Raw genomic sequence first — 16,527 nt, 5'->3', positions numbered from 1 at the left:
TTTTTGAGGTGCGGCGACCAGAACTGCACACAGTACTCCAAATGAGACCGCACCATCGATTTATACAGGGGCATTATGATACTGGCTGATTTGTTTTCAATTCCCTTCCTAATAATTCCCAGCATGGCGTTGGCCTTTTTTATTGCAAACGCACACTGTCTTGACATTTTCAGTGAGTTATCTGCGAGGGGGCCCCAAGACGTTGACTGCCTAGACACCTCCACGGGGTTTAATCCGGCACTGTTTGTATTCATGGCCATAGGTAACCGAGCCAAACAAACGCTCTGGGTTAAAAAAGGATCCTTACCACCCATCTCCAGCCAGTGTTCACAACTGAAGTTTCTGTTGTTCAGTGAAGACCCATTTAATGTGCAGAATGAAAAGATCACAAGAAGATAAATTCCTGTTAGTGGCTGCAGCATGTTTGTTTCAGCTTGTCAAAAAGCTTGTGCAATGAAAGAATATTAAAGGGTAACTAGATCTATTTGACCAGTCAATGCAAAGGTCAGCTCATTTCGGTGAAGGACATCGTTCTTATTTTTATTTCCAATCAAAATTGAAAGATTTAAAAGTTTCAAGTAACAGCTGAGCTGACGGGTGTGGTTTCAAAGTGTCCTTACAAAAAAACAAACAAACTCACTCCTCTTTATTTTATCTTATCCAAACCCTGAATGTCTTGTTGTATAAACCATGTTTGTTTCCACTCTTACTCTTTTAGGAGTGACAATTCCTTGGCTAAATATTGGCATGGTCTTTTCTACCTCATGCTGGTCTCGAGACCAAAATCACCTTCCATATATTGACTACTTACACACTGGTGCTGACTGCATTTGGTAAGTGAACCTCTGGCTTGCCGGCGTGCTTCAACGTGCTATCATTTTGAGTCTTGTGAGAAGAAAACGTGTAGCGAATCCAGTCTGTAAGAGAGCCCATTTGGTGTATCTGGGAGAACCGGGTTTGATTCTTCGCTTGCACCTGCTGGAATGGCCTTGGGTTAGCCATAGCTATTGCAGGAGTTGTCCTTGAAAAGGCAGCTGCTGTGAGAGCCCTCTCAGCCCCACCCACCTCACAGGGTGCCTGTTATGAGGGGAGAAGGTATAGGAGATTGTAAGCTGCTCTGAGTCTCTGATTCAGAGAGAAGGGTGGGGTATAAATCTTCAGTCGTCTTCTTCTTCTCCTGATTCTGCAATTCTGTTTCTTCCTATGACAACATTCAGTTTTGATTCAGATGTGACCCTGGCAAAACAACAACACAATTTAAATGTTATTTTATGTGGAAAAGGATGATCCAGGTGAACAAGAGCACAATACTTTGGTACTTTAAAACAATTATTTATGAAATCTCATTTATCTCACAGTCAGCATTATATATCACAGGTTACTTCTCTGAAATAAAATGGCAAAGTTTGTTCTTTCCAAAATTTAAGAGCCTGGCTCTGTTACGGGTAAGCAGGACTTTTTTTTTTTTTTTTAAGCAGGAACGCAGGCGTTGGGGTGTGTGGCCTAATAGACCAATGAGTTCCTGCTGGGCTTTTTCTACAAAAAAGGTCTGCGTGAAATAATGGTGACATCAGGGTGTGTGGCCTAATAGGCAAATGAGTTCCTGTTGGTAGGGCTCTTTTTCTAGTAGGAGCTCCTCTGCATATTAGGCCACGCCTCCCTGATGTAGCCAGTCCTCCAAGAGCTTAGAGGGCTCTTAGTAGAGGGCCTGCTGTAAGCTCTAGGAGGACTGGCAACATCTGGGGGTGTGGCCTGATATGCAAAGGAGCTCCTGCCAGAAAAAGAGCCCTGCCTGTTGGGCTTTTTCTGCAGGCAAGAGTAACAAAATATCATAACTGGCTGCCATGTTATACTTCTGGTATATCTTTCTGAGACCGTTCTGGTATCATTAACAACAGCTTACCAAATGGAAGTAAGCAGCTTTGGAGTAGACTTGGATTTCACTGCTCAGGACCCAACCTGGCTTCTCTTCTGTCCTTTCAGTTATACTCCTTTTTTCCTGCGGCTACCCTCAGGAGAATTAGTCCGGGTCACTGTGGCCCAGTGGAACGAAAACGGGAGCTCTCAAGGAGCAGGGTAAAACACCCTCTCTCGACAAGCTGGCCTAAGAGAAGGACCAGATGCTGTCTCTTAGCCTCAGCCTCCAGAGGGGGATTATAAGAGAGTCAGACAGATAGACAGTCAAAGTGGGAGATTCCTTCCTGTTTACTCTTCTGCCTCTGTACATTTGATGTGTAGACTGATATTCTGAGGGACTTCCTTCCTTCTTTCCCCTCTCGCACACACGCACAAAGAAATAGCATGTTGCTCTCCATCTCCTGGACCATGGATGCAGGACATGCGTCTCTGCACCTGCACCCATCATAGTTTAGTTTGGTTTTGTTTCTGTCTCTTATACATCCTGTATAGAATGAAGTTCACTAAACAAAGAACTCTCTTTTTCATTTGAAACTGACAAGGGGGACTGTGTGACTCTGTAACTTTGCTAGCAGATACAGAACAAAGAAGCTGCTGCTGCATGTAGTGTTTTAGTGTACTGTGCTAAATGAAATAGAGATGGCTGGCTTACAATACCAGTGATTCCAACAGCCTCATTATGGGATCATTAGCTGGGGCTATGCTGTCTGCCTAGGGAGAGAGGGAGGCCAGGCAGAAATTTTATTTATTTCTGTTTTGATTTGATTTGATTTATATCCCGCCCTCCCCACCGAAGCAGGCTCAGAAAGAGCCAAGGAGAGCACATACTGAAAGTGCCACAGGCAGGATGTGAAGCGCAGTTCCCTTGGGAGCCCCTCAGTCCTGTGTCTTGTTGGCCTGAGAGCTCAGACTCTCTCCTGTTGTAGGCAAAGCATTTGGGGGGTCCAGGAACCCTGTTGTCTTAAATAACCATCTGCCAGGGCTGAGATACATACTGTTCACAGCTCACAAAAAGAGCTCCGCTGGATCACACCAGTGGTCTATCCAGTTCAGCATCCTGTTTCACACAGCAGCCAATCCGTTACCTTGAATGTCCAAGAAAAACTGGGCATAGCAGCCAAGGCCCTGATATTGCCTCCTAGCACTGCCTTTCAGAAGTTTGGTACTTCTGGCGTGAAGGTTCCCTTTAGTTAGGGGTGTCAAACTCATTTGTTATGAGGGTCAGATCTGACGTAAATGAGACCTTGTCGGGCTGGGCCACGTGTGTCATAAAATGTAATGCCAGGTAGTGGATATGTAAACTTTATAAAGGACACAGACGAACTCAATTAAATTTCTTTTTTTAAAAGAAGTTAAAATAAAACACGCTTAAAAGATTAGCACTCTGCCTGTTGGGCTTTTATTTTATGTGGGAGTTGTAGGCAAAAAAAGCATCTGGAGAGCTACCGTTGGCCACCCCTGGTATATAGTTATCTTTTTGCGAATATACAAACATTGGCTCTGTGAGCTGTACAAACTTTTATACAGACATGTAAATACAAGGTCCACTCTCCTCTCCAGACTACAGAGATCAATTCCCCTGGAGAAGATGGAGTCTTTGGAAGGGGGACTGCACGGCATTGTGCTCCACTAGGGTCCCTGTCGTCCCAGGCTCCATCCCCAAATCTAGATCTGGCAACCCTACCCCGTATCCCCTGCTGGTGGCCGGAGGAGCGGGGGGCCTGGCAACTCTAGGACCAAAAACAAGCTGACTGCAGATTGATAAAGCAGACAGCTTCAGGCTGTTCTTCCTTCAAACACAATTAAAAGAACCTGCATTTTAGGTTCATGCTGTGCCTTGTGTGGATGGTTAACAGTCTTTATGGCATAGATCTTGCAGCTGCTAGAATGGCCTTGGGTTAGCAATAGCTCTCGCAGAGTAGTCCTTGAAAGGGCAGCTTCTTGGAGAGCTCTCTCAGCCCCACCTACCTCACAGGGTGTCTGTTGCGGGGGAGGAAGGGAAAGGAGATTGTGAGCCGCTCTGAGACGCTAAGATTCAGAGTGGAGGGTGGGGTATAAATCCATTATCATCTTCTTAAAATATTAGTTGCTTCCTATGCCAGTTTGGTGTAGTGGTTAAGTGTGTGGACTCTTATCTGGAAGAACCGGGTTTGATTCCCCACTTCTCCACTTGCACCTACTGGAATGGCCTTGGATTAACCATAGCTATCACCGGAGTTATCCTTGAAGGGGCAGCTGCTGTGAGAGCCCTCTTAGCCCTCCCCCCACCTCATAGGATGTCTGTTGTGGGGGAGGAAGATAAAGGAGATCGTAAGCCACTCTGAGTCTCTGATTCAGAGAGAAGGGCGGGGTATAAATCTGCAGTCTTCTTCTTCCTTTTTTTTGTGCTTTGTTTTTCACGTACTGTGCCAGAATGAATTGTCACTGCGCTACTGTAAAGTTCTCAGATGTGTTTTAAAATATTACTCGAAGCCTGCAAATGCTTTGCGCTGGACTCTGAACAGATTGCTGCTTGCAAGGCGAAGGACCCTTTCCCAAACAAATACAGTCAGGGAGTTAATTTTTAACACGCTAACATTTGCTCTCGACTTTGGAGGCATAGATCTGGGCACCTGCCACAGCGTTTGCACCTGATGACGTTCCATGTGTGATGAATGTCCCTTTTGTGTTTCCCTCCCTGTGCCATCAATAAAACAGGTATTGCATTCCTGCTGCAGAGGAGAAAAAACTTGACAAAGTGGTACATACCCTGCTGCAAGCCAACGGCACTCCAGGGCTGGAAATGCTTGAAAGTAACGTCATGGTGAGTTGCTTTATGGCCGGTGTCTGGGGGGATCCGAGGCAGCCGCTTGGTGAACAGCAGTGCATTATCTCGCCCGAGAAAATAAAGCGACAGCTATTAAAATCGAGACGCTGGCATTAGCATACAGCGCCACAGTCTGCATGCATGTTTCAGCAAATGGGACGTTATAACACAGCAGCAGCAGCCATTTTAATTAATAGCCATATAGATAAACATTGTAAAAGGCCCCCATATTTTAAATAAACAAATATTTTTCTTCAGTTTTCAAAAGTTTTTATTAATTTCAGAAAAAGTTTAGAAAATAGGGAACAGGAAAAAAAGGGATAAGAGCACAATACATTTTTCTTAGCCAGTTTGGTGTAGAGCCAGTTTGGTGCAGTGATTAAGTGTGTGGACTCTTACCTGGGAGAACCAGGTTTGATTCCCCACTCCTCCACTTGCAACTGCTGGAATGGCCTTGGGTTAGCCATAGCTCTAGCAGGAGTTGTCCTTGAAAGGGCGGCTGCTGTGAGAATCCTCTCAGCCCCACATACCTCACAGGGTGTCTGTTGTGGGGGGAGAAGATATAGGAGATTGTACGCCGCTCCGAGTCTCTGATTCAGGGAGAAGGGCGGGGTATAAATCTGCAATTCTTCTTAGCGTGTTTGGATTGGATTCTATGGATCTCTTCTGCTAGCGGAAGGGCTTCCCTCCAGTGGGAGGAGTCTTTTCCATGGGGCGAGGGTTTCGTGCTTCAGGAAGCCTCGTTGTGCCGAAGGAAAAGCTCCTCGGCTTGCAGAACAGATCCCTGGAATCCAGTGCTTTGTTGACAACCAGGTGTCGCTTTGCAGAAAGGTGGTGGAGCTCATCCAGGGATTGTTATGCAGCTGCACCTACTATTCAATGGACAAGGTGGGGAGGAGGAGGTGAAACCCTCAGAAAGGTTCAGGAGATGCGCTCCTGTGAACTCTCGCTGAATCCGAGGCCCTTTGACAACCATCATACGCATGAAGAAAGAGATTCAGTTTGAAGGACTCTACCTCATTAAGTTTAAGTTTATTCACTGCAGAAGCCAGCAAAAACAATACAGATAAAACCAATGCTGGTTACAGTAACCCATATAAATTGTGCTGAGAGAACAGAGGTAAAATCACTACAACCAATTATAAAACATACATGCAGTTTATAATTGGATTATACACTTTAAAAAGTACCAACGAAGAGAGAGAGCTAACGGTAGCTCTCCAGATGTTTTTTGCCTACAACTCCCATGAGCCCCAGCCAGCATGGCCAGTGGCTGGGGCTGATGGGAGTTGTAGGCAAAAAACATCTGGAGAGCTACCATTGGCCACCCCTGCTCTACCCCATTGATTTGTCATATCCTCATATCCAGACTGGTGGAAGGCAGTGGAACAGAGTTCCGGAACCTCTTTTTGGAAACAGAATTCTCAAAAGCTATTTAAAGTGACCTATTTATTTAAACCTATTTATTTTTATTTATTTATTTTATTGGATTTATATCAGGGTGGCTCACAACAGTAAAAACATGTACAAATATTAAACATTAACTAAGTAAAACCTTAAACAATATAACAATTAAAACATTTTAAAAACAATTTGGTGCTAATAATACATTCCAGTAGTTTCAGTTTCAGTCTTCTTGAGTATTCTCATATGTGGCTATCGATTAAAAGCAAGTTGAAATAAAGGTGTCTTGCAAGCCTTGCGGGACTGAACGAGGTCCCGCAAGGCTCTTGCTTCTTCCGGCAGTTGGTTCCACTAATATGGGGCCGCTATAGAGAAGGCTCTTTCCCTAGTGATCTTCAGTCTTGCCTCCCTCAGCCCAGGGATCGATAACAGGTTCTGTGTCCCTGATCTGAGTATCCTCTACGGAACATATGGGAAGAGACGGTCCCTAAGGTAGATAGGTCCTCGGCCCCCTAATGAGGGGCACTGGTGTGAGTTCCGGCACTTCTTTTTGCAGAACAAAGGCCCTGAGTGGGAGACAGACTTTGCTCTCCTGAGCAGTGTTCCAAGTCCTGTGAGCAAAAATTTTACTTGGTGAGCCACTGGCATTAAAGTTGTGAGCTACTGCTTAAATTAGCATGTTCTGGGGTCATCCTTCCTGAGCTAAGACAAAAATGTGTGAGCTGGAGGCTAAAAATCTGTGAGCTAGCTCAGGGATGGCCAACAGTAGCTCTCCAGATGTTTTTTTGCCTACAACTCCCATCAGCCCCAGCCAGCATGACCTATGGCTGGGGCTGATGGGAGTTATAGGCAAAAAACATCTGGAGAGCTACCATTGGCCACCCCTGAGCTAGCTCATGCTAACTCAGCTTGGAGGGAAATCTGCTCATGAGTACTTCCAGGTGATGGCAGAAACCCTGGTTCCCGGTTCCACCTCTGTTTACTCTTCAGTTCAGTTTTCTTACAGTCCACAACCAGGTCCAACTGATAAAAAAATCAGATATACAGGTATTCAGGCTAAGCTCTGGTTTAGAATAAAAATAGAAATTTTAACAAAAAATTGAGATAGAATTACATTGTCGAAAGAGAATAAAATATAAAATACATAATACCATAGAAGACCGTATTTAACATTGGAACCTAAAAAACAAGAACTATATAGTAGATCTTGTGATGAAATCTAAGTGAAGGCTCAAAGGGGGAAGACTGAAATTTATGGCGCAGTTTGATTGCCTGTGCACAGAATGAGAGCTAGCCTAGGCAAGGCTAACTTCTGTTCCCCCTCCACTAATAACATCTCCGGGTCACATGGGGGGCACCCAATTCGGTGCCCCCAGAAGGCTGGCGCCCGAGGTAGTTGCGTAGTTCGCCTACTGGCAGGGCCGGCTGCTATGGAATAATTCCATTGTACAGAAATACTTGAAATGGCAGGAGAGAGAAAGGTGCCCTCCACGCTTCTAGCTGGAGGCTGCTCCGCAGTGCCCCAGACTGCAGCCGAAAGGATGACACATTGGTGCCATGGCCAAATAATTTGTAGAGGTTGCCACCCTCCACCGTTTCTGCATTCCTGTTGGAGATCCAGTTTGCTGGTGTTGAAATCAAATGTTTGTAGTGGTTTGGGGTACATAATGGTAGTAGAGCTTTGCGCTTTGGAGGAATTTCTGTTTGTTCCTGTCGGAGAGCTTCGAAAGCAGCTCTTGCGTTTTCCCTACATGTGAACATCTGCTTTCATATCTGGAGAGGCGGGAGGGGGGTGTTCTGCATTAACCTGTCAAATGTGATCATTTAAATGTTTTTATTTGGGGGGTGAACTTGTGAGCTGAACTTATAATCTCTTTTCTACATACTTGTATAAAATCATGTTCAGGTTTCTTGGGGTGTGAGTGGGTGGTTCATTTGTGTTTGTTTTTAGAGGAAGGTGCATCTGGGGAGCACATGCTGCATCTGTGCATTAAATAGCCAGACATGTGAGCCTGAATGGCATGGTTTTCTGTCATTTGCCATTCTCGGTCATTAGAAATATGGGCCTGTATTAGGGCTGCCAAACCCCCGGCTGAGGTGGCGAAGGGCAAAGCGTGTGGGACTTGACAGTATGAAGACACCCCACCGTGAGTTTCCCCCCTCTCCTTTGTCTCTCCGTAGATCTCCCCCGAGGTGTTGTGCAAAGAGGGGATCAAGGTGCACCGTACTGTACAGCAGAGTGGGCAGTTCGTTGTCTGCTTTCCAGGATCTTTTGTGTCTAAAGTGTGCTGCGGCTACAACGTCTCGGAAACTGTGCACTTTGCTACCACCCAGTGGACAAGCATGGGTTTTAAAACTGCCAAGGTAGGGATGGTTCTGTAGTGAATGCAAGCTAAATCCTTCCAGGTATACAGGGCTTTTTTTTTTTAGCAGGAGCGCACAGGAACACAGCTCCAGCTGGCTTGGTGTCAGGGGTGTATGGCCTAGTATGCAAATGAGTCCCTGCTGGGCTTTTCCCACAAAATGCCCTGCTTGAAACAATGGTGCTGTCAGGGGGTGCGGCCTAATATGCAAATAAGTTCCTGTTGGGCTTTTTCCTACAAGAAACCCGTGAGACAATGGAGCTATCAGGGAGTGTGGACTAATATGCAAATGAGTTCCTGCTGGGCTTTTTGTACAAAAAGCCCTGTGTGAAACAATGGTGATGTTGGGGGCGTGGGCTAATATGCAAATGAGTTAATGCCGGGCTTTTTTGTACAAGAAACCCATGAAACAATGGTTGTGTCAGGGGGTGTGGGCTAATATGCAAATGAGTTCCTGCTGAGCTTCTTCTACAAAAAGCCGTGTGAAACAATGGTGATGTCAGGGGGCGTGGGCTAATATGCAAATGAGTCCCTGCAGGGCTTTTCCCACAAAATGCCCTGCATGAAACAATAGTGATGCCAGGGGGTGTGGCCCAATATGCAAATAAGTTCATGTTGGGCTTTTCCCTACAAGAAACCTGTTAAACAACGGTGATGTTTAGGGGGGCATGGGCTAATATGCAAATGAGTTCCTGCTGGGCTTTTTTGTACAAAAAGCCCCGTGTGGAACTGGTGATGTCAGGGGGCATGAGCTAATATGCAAATGAGTTCCTGCTGGGCTTTTTCTTCAAAATAGCCCTGTAGGTATATTGTGTGCCCTTCACTGGGCTGGGATAGGAACAGTTCACTTTCTGGAATAGGAACACACTTCTTCTTTATCCTCAGAACATTATAATTTGCCTGGCTACAAAGATGGTGAGTGGAAAATGCAGATTTACATGAATATTACGTAGGAATCGCTCCCATGCAGTTCCCATTGAAATGGATGAGAGTTGCACAAACTCCGATTTCCAAAATGTATTTATTTTTTTAATTTGTGAATCACCCATCCCTGAATACAAGGGGCTCTGGGCGACATACAACAAATTAAAAACCTCAATATCATAACATTAAAAATTATTATAACGATTCTTCTTACGTCATGAATAATCTCAGATGGCGTTCTTAATTTAAGAGCCAGTTTGGTGTGGTGGTGAAGTACGCGGACTCTTATCTGGGAGAATCGGGTTTGATTTCCCACTCCTCCACTTGCAGCTGTTGGAATGGCCTTGGGTCAGCCATAGCTCTGGCAGAGGTTGTCCTTGAAAGGGTGGCTGCTGTGAGAGCCCTCTCAGCCCCACCCACCTCACAGGGTGTCTGTTATGGGGGAGGGGAAGGTAAAGGAGATTGTGAGCCGCTCTGAGACTCTTCGGAGTGGAGGGCGGGATAGAAATCCAATCCAATATCTTAAACTTAAACGCACTCTGGACTGCGCTGCCATCTTGTGGGCAGGATGAGTAAGAGGCTGAAGCGAGAAGACACAGGAAAAGAAGAGAAGAGGGCGCCAGCTAGGATGGAAACTATTGCTGTCTACAGCTAAAAGCCTGGTGGAGCATCTCTGCCTTGCAGGCCCTGCAGGATTGCATTATGTCCCGAAGGGTCCTGGTGGTATTTGGCAGAGAATTCCACCAGGTTGGAGCCAGGCCTATGATCCCTTTAGATGTGTTTGTTTCTGGGCCTGCAGGAGCAATTGGCCATTTTTAGCCCTTTGGTTTTCCATATGCCTATGCCATTAGGTAGCTGTCTAGGTTATTGTGTGCAGGTGAGGGCATTGGCAATTGGGAAGGGTCCACTCAGTTGTACAGAAAATGACATATTTGGTAGGGAGCCAGTGCCATTTTTAATATTCTCTCTTGAGGTTCCAGAATGCCGAAGATGAATTCTAATATGGCAGACTGTATTTGCACATTCTTGTCACATTTCTGGCTTGTATCGGTTCACTCCGTAAATTAGATTCTAACGTGTTTCTCTGCGTTTACTGCTATTTCAAAGGCCAAATTGAAAAGGCAGCGAGATTTCTCCTTGAAACTATTAATGTGCTTATTGACGGACGCGTTCCAGTCTTGTTTACTGACAAGCACCCACAACAGCATCAGCACGTTGCCTTCATTGTGGGGGACGCATAATACACACAGAAGCCCAGATTAATGGTAATTCTTTTTTATTAGTGGAGCCCTTTGCTACCATTGGAAGGCAGCTTTCCCTAACACAAGATGAGTGTCTTGCATTGGGGAAGAGTTCCTTCTCAGAGGGATTTTAAAAGGACATCCTTTTGCTTTATTGTGTTATGAACTGAACACAGAGAGGCTGTGCGCTAATATTTTAACTGAATTCCACTGGCATAATCAGGATCATCCAATTAAATGGGTAGGGGGATAAGTTCAAGACACTTAAAAGGAAGCATTGGTGAAGGGATGGACTAGGGCTTTGTTGTAGAACAATTTACTTTGCAAGCAGAAGGTCCCAGGTACCATTCTTGGCTTCTGTGATTTAAAAAAATTGATCAGGTGATAGCAAAGACCCCTACCTGAGACCCTGGAGAGCTGCTGCCCTTCATTGTAGACAATACTGACATGAATAGGCAAATGGTCTGACTCAGTAAAAAGCAGCCATGTGTACTATTGTGTATTTGCTAGTTCTTCATCATTTGCAAGATGGGGTTGGGTTTTTACCCCCAAAGGACTTCGACAAACCCATGGAGAATATCTGTGGCTGTTGGGCATGATGTCTAAATGAAACATTCATGTTCAGGGACATTATATGAACAAAGATCAGGGGATAGCCATAATTTTTTGTGCCTTGCTTGTAAAATTCTTAATAGCCACCCTAATAGCCAGTGTTTGATGTAGTTAGTGGTTTGGGTGTTAGACAGGGAGACCTAGGTTTCAAATCCCCCTTTCTGCTGGGAAACTTGCTTGGTGATCTTGGGCCAATCTCAATCAGTCTCTCAGCCTGACCTGTTTTTTTTAAATTTCTATCCCGCCCTTCCCACAAGTGGGCTCCGGGCAGGCTACCACATGGAAAACTAACGACAATATAACCAACTGTAAAAGACCATCAATCCCTAAAAGCAAGATGGCATTCTAAAAACCATTTCACAGCGTCTCGGCACAATATAACTGAAGAGGAAAGAGAGGCCCATAAGAGTTTTCCAGATGGTAAAGTCCATTGCTCATCATCAGATCCAGAGCAGGCGTCGTAGTCCAGCGATACAACAGATTACGAACAGCTACGAACATTATAGGATCACTATCAGAAAAAGAAAGATCCCGCCTATATCCAAGTTGTGCAGCACCACGAAATGTTTTAAATTGTATTTTATTGGTCTTAAATTGTATTATAGATGTTTGAACTGACTGTTGGCCGCCCTGAGTCCACTTGCGGATAGAAATTTAAACAAACGAACGAACAGATTACATCAGGAGGGACGAGGTGGTGTTTGATGCCCACCACCTCACCCAAAAGCCTGGCAGAACTATAAAAGATCCCACAGGGCCCTGGTCTCTATTGGGAGCTGATTCCACGGAGGGAGGGGCTAATATACAAGATTGTTGTGGGATTAAAAAGGGGGGTGAGTTGCTGTCTACACCAGTCTTAACTCCATGTAAGAAGGGCAGGATAAAAATGTGTAGATAGGCATAGGAATAGAATATTCGTCTTTGGTCTGATATCACCATCAATCTAACAACTTCCTGTGACTTTTCCCCTCAAGCTCTGTTTGGTGTCCCTGTAAAACATAAAAAGCATGCTCAGCAAATCTTCGTGTGTCTGTGTCTCTCACAAACCCTTTTTGATAAGAAATCTTGTCCCCAGAGACACTGTCTTAATTTCCGCCCCCCCCCTCCCCCCAAAAAAAGAAAAGGACTTGTTCTGTTGTATGTTATGGAGGCCTTAACACTGTGGAATTTGTCAATGCAGGAAATGAAGCGGCGACATATACCCAAGCCATTTTCAATGGAGAAGCTGCTTTACCAGATAGCGACGGCAGAAGCGAAAAAAGAAAATGGATCAGCTCTGAGTACGATATCGGCGCTTCTGGGAGAGCTCAGGTAACTAGCCCCAGTCTATGTCATCCTCTTGTGCCTTTTTCATAGAGAAAGCTCTCGGAGCCAGTCTAGGGCGTGTGCTGCCAGAAATCCATGGTCAATTTTGCAGTCACTTGAAACAGCCGGCCTTCTTGAACTGAGCTGCACGAGCGAGCAGGAGACTCCATCGCTGACTTGTCCTGACCGTGCCCATGACCAGAACTCCAGAATTCTTGCATTGACCAAGTGATGACTTTTTTTTAACCTCCTTCATTGTTTCCCCATGTGCTCAGTTATCTCCAAGATTTTTTGGGGTGGTTTGCCATTGCCTTCCCCAGTCATCTACATTTCATTTTAAATATATTTTTAAATCCGTATCACCAGGCGTACTCCACTCTTGATGCCGAAGGACCTATTTTTCTGTCTTGAAGGGGGGAGGGGAAGGTGCTGTTTCTTATGTAATGCTCTTCTCTTTTATTCTCTTACCATGTAGCAATTCACGTGCTGATCGCTAGCAGATTGAATAGAGCAAGAATATCTGATGGCTGGAAATCTACAAATTGTATTTAAAAAGCTCATGTGTTAATATGCAAAGAAGGGTTTCAAAGTCTTTTCCACTTTGTGTTGCGCTCAGAGTGGAAGACTTTTCAGACACACTGAAGAAGGACTCCATCTGGAGATGCCTTCTCTGTGGGGAATTGTTACAGCCACATGCATTCTTTTTTTCCTGGAAGGGAGGAAATTTTGCACATGTGACTTGGGATTGCGGTGTGTGTTTTTTTCCCCCCATTCAGCCATCTGAGTGGTTCTCAAACTTGTTCAAATTTAAAGGAGTCATCAAGTATCACCTTTAAGACCAACGAAGTTTTATTCAGAATGTAAGCTTTCGTGTGCTTCTAAGCACACTTCATCAGACAATAGAGACCTTGCTGAAATTTAAATTGTCGCCCCCGGAGAACCTCTCTAGGGTTTCTCTCTTGAATCCTGATTTTTTTTTTTATTTTGCTGACTGGAAAAACAGTGTCTTGTAATTATAAATGTCCACTTAACCGCTTTTGCTTGCCATAGCTTTCGTCTTTTCCTTGTCTGAATGCAATTTCCATTCACTCACTACTTTGGTACTTGTTCCTCCTATCTGCTGAACGCTTGCTGTGCTTTTCCCTTTGTTGCTCAGCCCCGTACCATTTATAAGCAAAAAGTCAGTCTTGACAACTGCCAGACTTCTGAGGAGAATCTGCCATAGGACATGGATTGATCTGTGTTCTTGTATTGCCCTTCGGTGTACCATTTATTGGGCACAGCTGGTGAATCTGTTTTCTCCCCTGGTTGAATGGATTAAGAACATAAGAGAAGTCATGTTGGATCAGGCCAATGGCCCAGCCAGTCCAACACTCTGTGTCACACAGTGGCCAAAAAAATTATATACACACACACATATATACACACTGTGGCTAATAGCTCCCACAGGGATTCTGCTCCCTCAAAATAGTGTAATCTGTCTTGGTAGTTCACAAATGGTAGCCATGTTCTCCCAGCAGCCTGACCTCTGATCTGATCCAAGTTGTGGCTTCCACTCTTGAGGTTTCTGTCCAGACGGAAGCAATGAGGCCCAGTGGATGTGGCGTCTGCGAGAGACTTCTGCCTTCTAATTGGCTCCTGCTGTTTACAGGGACACAGAGTTGAGGCAGCGGCGGCAGCTATATGAGGCAGGCCTCCATTCTTCAGCCCGCTATGGGAGTCACGACAGCAGCAGCACGGGAGCAGATGGGAAGAAAAAGCCTCGAAAGTGGCAGCTAGAGACATCTGAGAGGAGGTGTCAGATTTGCCAGCACCTGTGTTACCTATCCATGGTGAGCCATTCCAAGAATCCAGCTTCCTGTTGCCCTCCCCAAAATGCTGTTTAATCGTTTCTCTTTTTGCCGCATGACAAAACATTCCGCAGCCAAAACAAGGCCAATATTTCAGCAAAGTGTTGTTTGGAAATGGCCTGGGATGCACTGATTAATCAGATGCTCAGGATCGTATGGCACTGTCGTGACAACTGAATATGGGTGCGGCCAGAGTTCTGACAGTTCTGTTTCAAGTGTTCTGTCAGAGTTTCTGACAGTTCTGTTTCAAGTGCCTGCTAGGCCAATCATAGACCAGAGCTGGCCAAACTTGTTGAATTAAGAGCCACATCGAATAAATGTCAGATGTTGGAGAGCTGCAAGACGTGAATGTCAGATGTAGGTAGGTAGGTAGGTAGGTAGGCAGGAAGGAAGGAAGGAAGGAAGGAAGGAAGGAAGGAAGGAAGGAAGGAAGGAAGGAAGGAAGGAAGGAAGGAAGGAAGGAAGGAAGGAAGGAAGGAAAGAAAATAAATGGGGAGGGGAGAGGTGGGAAAAAGCAACTTAAAATGCCTTCTCCAAGCCGGCTGGCAGTGGGGGCTTTGAGAGCCACACAATGTGTGTGGAAAAGCCACATGTGACTCCTGAGCAACAGCTCGGCCACCCATCATAGACCAAAACAGGACACTAGCACCAAAACCTTGATAACTTGTTAATTATAGTAACAGTTGCCTAGACTGGTGGTCAACATGATGGCCCAGTAAGCCTGGGGTGTTACTGCTTAGAACGTTCCTTGGGTGCACGTCATTGGCCTGGGGCCCTGATGAGCCTCCGCTCTGCCTTCTTCTGAAGCAAGTCATGTGACCAGGAACATAGTTTTGATGGTGGTACAGTTTTTGTGGTGTTGTTTATTGTTGGCAACTGCCCCCAACAGTCTTCTGAAGCTGCACCATTGCAGTGGACAATTGGTACGTGCACAAGTGCTCGGTTAACTCATCTGCTGTTATTGATCTTCTCTTGAGGAACTGCAGTGTTACCTGGAACATGGTTTGAAAACCACTGTTGTGATACATGCTATCAGCTCTAGTATAAGATCTAGTACAGGTATTTATTAATATGCCTTGCAACTTCTAGGGGGTTTTTTCAGGAGCCTTTAAACAAGGGAAAGCTATGAGTGAAAAAAAGTTAGTTTAGATAGAAAGATGCTGTGAACACAGCAATAAACTCATAGTGTAAGAACTGACAATAAAGGGTTGTGTGTTGTTGTAAGAACGGTTACCATGTATAGGTATAGAACCAGTGTGGTGGAATGGAGAGCCAGTTTGGTGTAGTGGTTAAGTGCGCGGACTCTTATCTGGGAGAACTGGGTTTGATTCCCCACTCCTCCACTTGCAGCTGCTGGAATGGCCTAGGGTTAGCCATAGCTATTGCAGGAGTTGTCCTTGAAAGGGCAGCTACTATGAGAGCTCTCTCAGCCCCACCTACCTCACAGGGTGTCTGTTGCGAGGGGAGAAGATATAGATGGTAAGCCGCTCTGAGTCTCTGATTCAGAGAGAAGGGTGGGGTATGAATCTGCAGTCTTCTTCTTAGGAGTGGTGGACTCTAATGTGGAGGAGCAGGTATGATTTCCCCAGTCCTCCATGAAGCCTGCTGGGTGACCTTGAGCAAGTCACTGTTCTCTCAGAACTCCCTCAGCCCCACCTCTACCTTACGAGAGGAAGGGAAGGAGATTGTTAGCCACTTTGAGACTCCTTAGGATAGAGAAAAGCGGGTTGTGAAAATCTCTTCTTCCTGGTATGCCGGATCCTGGCTCTTTATGCCAGAGAATTTCAGGGGCCAGTGCAGCCTTAGATGATAGAAGGAATACCAGTCTCTCTAGCTACTCATTGTTGGGTGCATTATAGCATCATAACTAAAAGTGTATCTTTCTCTACACACACAATATATCACAAAGCACTGGCCTGGCATACACACGGAGGCCCCTTGTAATGTGTCCGTGTTGCTGCTGTCAGTGTATGTACCACAGATCGTTTGGCGAGAGGGTAGCTTTTTCCACACCATTGCCAAATGCTACAGATCTGTAATGGAAGGGAGAAAATGAGTTATAGCCAGCCAGCTTTTCCCCTGGAGAAAAAAAGGAAGAGCAGACC

The 16,527-nt window shown here is 45.4% G+C and overlaps 1 protein-coding gene across 1 annotated transcript in view; it reads left to right on the top strand.

Annotated features, from left to right (window-relative positions):
- JARID2 (jumonji and AT-rich interaction domain containing 2) overlaps positions 1 to 16,527 on the top strand; it is a 280,348-nt gene that overhangs the window by 259,383 nt on the left and 4,438 nt on the right. The window contains exons 12-16 of the mRNA XM_060244252.1: positions 719 to 833; positions 4,615 to 4,720; positions 8,309 to 8,491; positions 12,448 to 12,578; positions 14,224 to 14,404. Of these exons, the coding sequence (XP_060100235.1) occupies positions 719 to 833; positions 4,615 to 4,720; positions 8,309 to 8,491; positions 12,448 to 12,578; positions 14,224 to 14,404 (716 nt within the window). The remainder of the gene's footprint in view (positions 1 to 718; positions 834 to 4,614; positions 4,721 to 8,308; positions 8,492 to 12,447; positions 12,579 to 14,223; positions 14,405 to 16,527) is intronic.

This window comes from Heteronotia binoei, chromosome 7, assembly GCF_032191835.1.
Source record: "Heteronotia binoei isolate CCM8104 ecotype False Entrance Well chromosome 7, APGP_CSIRO_Hbin_v1, whole genome shotgun sequence".
Classification (NCBI taxonomy): Eukaryota; Metazoa; Chordata; class Lepidosauria; order Squamata; family Gekkonidae; genus Heteronotia; species Heteronotia binoei.
This window is presented reverse-complemented; position numbering and strand designations above follow the sequence as displayed.